Source organism: Nestor notabilis, unplaced genomic scaffold (assembly GCF_000696875.1).
Source record: "Nestor notabilis isolate BGI_N333 unplaced genomic scaffold, ASM69687v1 scaffold19095, whole genome shotgun sequence".
In the NCBI taxonomy this organism is placed as follows: Eukaryota; Metazoa; Chordata; class Aves; order Psittaciformes; family Psittacidae; genus Nestor; species Nestor notabilis.
This window is the reverse complement of record NW_009930221.1, coordinates 61,418-64,961: the sequence shown is the minus strand read 5'-3', so window position 1 is coordinate 64,961 and position 3,544 is coordinate 61,418. Positions and strand designations below refer to the sequence as shown.

The window sequence follows — 3,544 nt, the reverse complement described above, 5'->3', positions numbered from 1 at the left end:
AGTGCCCATCTGCAAGGCTGAGGGACAGCAACCCCCCAGGAGGGAGCAGCAAATTGGTCTCCAGTGTATTTGGAGACTCAGAAGAGTACAGCCTTGTCCCATGGGATTTAACCATTCCCTGCCTGCATGGTGGAAATCCAGGTCTCTGTGTGTCTCCTCAGAGTGGGGTAGTGATGTACCAGTTTGCAGTGTACAATGCTGCAGCCACCAGCTCCAAAAGGAGTTCAAAAATGGAGCTATGCCTTTCTGCTTTTGGAGACACAGTTGAGGGAAGCAGCCAAAACTGCCTTGAGAAAACCCATATATAGTCCCTAGTTTCCTAAAGTATGGTTCAAATCCAGATGCCACCATGCTCCATAAGCATGAAAGACCCAGAGGAGTCACCCGTGTCTGTTTGGAACCATCACCATGCAGCATGTGCACAAGGAGGAGAGCAGAATCCCATGGGATGAGTGTGAGACGTGGTGGGTCCAAACAGGATGTGGGGTGTGCTGGTACTGCAGCCAGGACGTGCTGCATCAGCAGAGGAGAGGGACACAGGACCCAGATCCCTCCGAGGGTGGTTTAACATGCCTGTCTGCACCACAGCCTGCTCCCACTGCCGTGAGGTTAAAATTCCCCTTAACATGTCCACTATTTAAGTGCCTTTCACTCCCTCTGAAGTAAGCCCACCAGCCAGCCCTCGACTCTCTGGGTTAGGCTTCCTCAGCTTATCCGCCCATTAATCATCACATCAGTCGCTTGCAGACGCAGATGGTCCTGAAGTACCAGCAACACCAATAACCTCAGGGACGTGGCTGCCTTCCTGGTGCACCAGGGGAATGGATACAAATGGGTCGACTCAAGGAATAAAACCCAGAAGGAACCAGAACCTCGGAGCCACCAGGAGTCCCAGTGCCCAAGGGCAATGCCATGCAGCAGATGGGCCAGAAGCAGCTCCCAGTGGCCAGATGGCTGGGATAGGAAATCCATTTTGCCAGTTTATTCAAGTTGACTCAGGGTCATATGGTCCCTTCCAAGGCTTTCTCTTGTGCTAATGGAGTTTAGCCCTTTTTGCCCTCCCTGGAACAGCATAGTCCTCCTTAAACCATTAGGGGATGGTAATACCTGAGGCTTCAGGGAAGCCTTCCTGCCCTGCTGGGAAAGACTAATCCATCAAGGGGAAGCAAAAAGGGAGAAGGGACATGGGGAGAAAGCCAGGGATGAGTAGACTAAAGCTATTCAGCAGACATCCCCTAGCCCCAGACCAAGTCCTCTGTGACAAGCCTGTAACACTCATCTGAAGTGCTATCACCCGGGCTCCAGTGAGTGTTTGTCTTTATCCGCAATAGAGCCAGATGCCACAGCAACAGGGGATTATCCAGTAACAAAATAAACAAGTAACAGCTCTCCCCAGCTGGATCAATGTTAATCCAGTGCCCTGGGCAGTGAGCACACCCTCAGACCCAGCAGCAGGGCTAATCAAAAGGATGGAGAAGCCCTCAGCACCGCTCGCTCCACGGCTGCAGGAAGAACAAAGTCTCTTCACTAAACATCACTTGGGGACACACAAGCAAAGTGATGGGCACCTCGTCCCCGTCCTAAGCCTCCTGCAGCTCCACCATGATGGGCCCTCAAGCTCTGTGGCTGGGGACCAACACTCCTTGGGGTGCTCTGTTCCTGCGCTGGTCCCATGGCTCAGTCACTGCAGCTCCTGCCTCCTCCTCCAACCTTTATTTAGACGCTATTGATTTAGTTCAGGAGCTGGAAATGCAGTTTAAGTATTTCAGTGAAACGTGGTGTCATGGAGGGATGATAAGAAGGGAAGAGTCTAAGGATGCGCTTGGGAAACAGGGATGGGGAAGAGGGGTCGGGACCTCCAAGATCCCGCCCTTCACCCAGGCAGCCACAGGCCTGCTCTGCACCCCATCTCTGGCACTTGAGAAATTAAGGGAACCTTTTTAAATGTGAGAAATGAAGCAGAGAGAGTAAAAGCTGTGTGCCTAAAGAGACCAGCCAAGGGGAGGTGGCTGGAACTGGGACCAGCTCACATCTGTGCCTTCTCCCCCGGGCCAGGCACACAAAACCTAATAGGCTTTGTCTGGTCTGGCCACGCCATCCATGAATCCGGGTTGATGGCTGAAAGATGCTTTTGATGCTTCCTAGTAACATGCCAGCCCCATGCTCTCTGCTGTCCCTGCACCTTCACTGCAGGCTGGTGGCAGTGGGCTGGTGAAGATGGAGATAGGGAGGCATGGCACAGTGCAAAGGGAGAAGATGGCACAAGGAGGGCCTCGGGCTGGGCTGGTGCAGCTTATTAATTGTTTTTGTTCAGCACTTGGTGCATCTTTCAATATTCATCAGCCTGTGATGAAGGAGAGCTCAGAGCTATCGTTAAATATTGATGGGCCAGGCTTGGCAGGCTGCCTCCTGCTCACACTCCCCCCAGCCCCGGAGAGACTCCCAGCTCGGGAAGAGCTGCTTGGCTTTCCCAGGAAAACCCCCATGTGCCCAGCAAGGTGGGTAAGCCCCAAGGAGGCAGTGGGGAAACAAGGCACCCATGCAAGGCCAGAGCTGCCCCACATGCTGAGAGGTGTGGGGGACTGCCTGGTCCCCTGGAGAAGGGAAGGCTGGTGGGAGCATGACTGCAGCCATACACACCAGCATGCATCCTCCCTGCACCAGCCTACACAGCCAGAAGCCACCAAGCATCTCGTTCCCTCCTTCCCAGACAACATGAACCCATATGGGCTAAACTACAGCAAGAACATCCCATGGGTGACTCCTGAGTTAGCTGGGTCCAGGTGGTCCCACATCCCTCATACCTGCATGTAGACAGGAAAGGAGATGCCTGACAACAGACTGACAGCCAACACCAAAGCCATCACTGATGGCATCCCCAGTGACAGCAGCTCAGAAGAGCCTGGGCACTGTCCCACAGCTCCTACCCCCCCGGAATGGTCACTCACCTCCTCAGAAGCAGCTTGGGGTGGTTCTTACTCTCCAGGTTCTTCTCAATGAGGTCGGAGAGGAGCTGCTTCAGCACGCCCGTGGCGTACTCCATCTCGCCCTGCAGCGCCGTCATGATGAGCGAGGCCACGTTGCCGCGGTCCCGCATGGAGAAGCTGCGCTGAGCCTCCAGCGTGCGGATGAAGGTCAGCAAGAAGTGCTTCTTGTTCAGGAGCTGCCCAAAGAGGGTCAGGGACTTCTCCACGTTTGCCTGGACCTGCAAGGATAGAGCAAAGCTGGGAGATGGGCACGAGCGGGAGGGCAATAAGGCGGCAGCTGGACTACACAAGATGCTGGATTCATCCTCATTCCCCAAGAGTAAAGGATGAAAATGGGTCGAAAAGCAGCTGGATTTGCTCTTTTCATATTACCAAGCTTCCTCTTTGGTGATCAGCCCCAGTTCCCTCCAAAAGTATTATCTAGTTTGTAGTACCTCAGCATTAAGTTAACACAGGGCATTGATGTATATAATGTATACACATACATACACGCACATCCATACAAGGAGTCTCTCCCACACGTGTATAGGCACATACACATGTTTCCCTCCCATAAC

The 3,544-nt window shown here is 53.4% G+C and overlaps 1 protein-coding gene across 1 annotated transcript in view; it reads right to left on the bottom strand.

Annotated features, from left to right (window-relative positions):
• The window catches only part of LOC104406360 (plexin-A1), a gene marked incomplete at its 5' end in the record, with an annotated part of 58,038 nt that overhangs the window by 15,743 nt on the left and 38,751 nt on the right, over positions 1-3,544 (bottom strand). Inside the window, one exon of the mRNA XM_010015312.1 lies at positions 2,949-3,205. Coding sequence (XP_010013614.1) covers positions 2,949-3,205 — 257 coding nt within the window. The remainder of the gene's footprint in view (positions 1-2,948; positions 3,206-3,544) is intronic.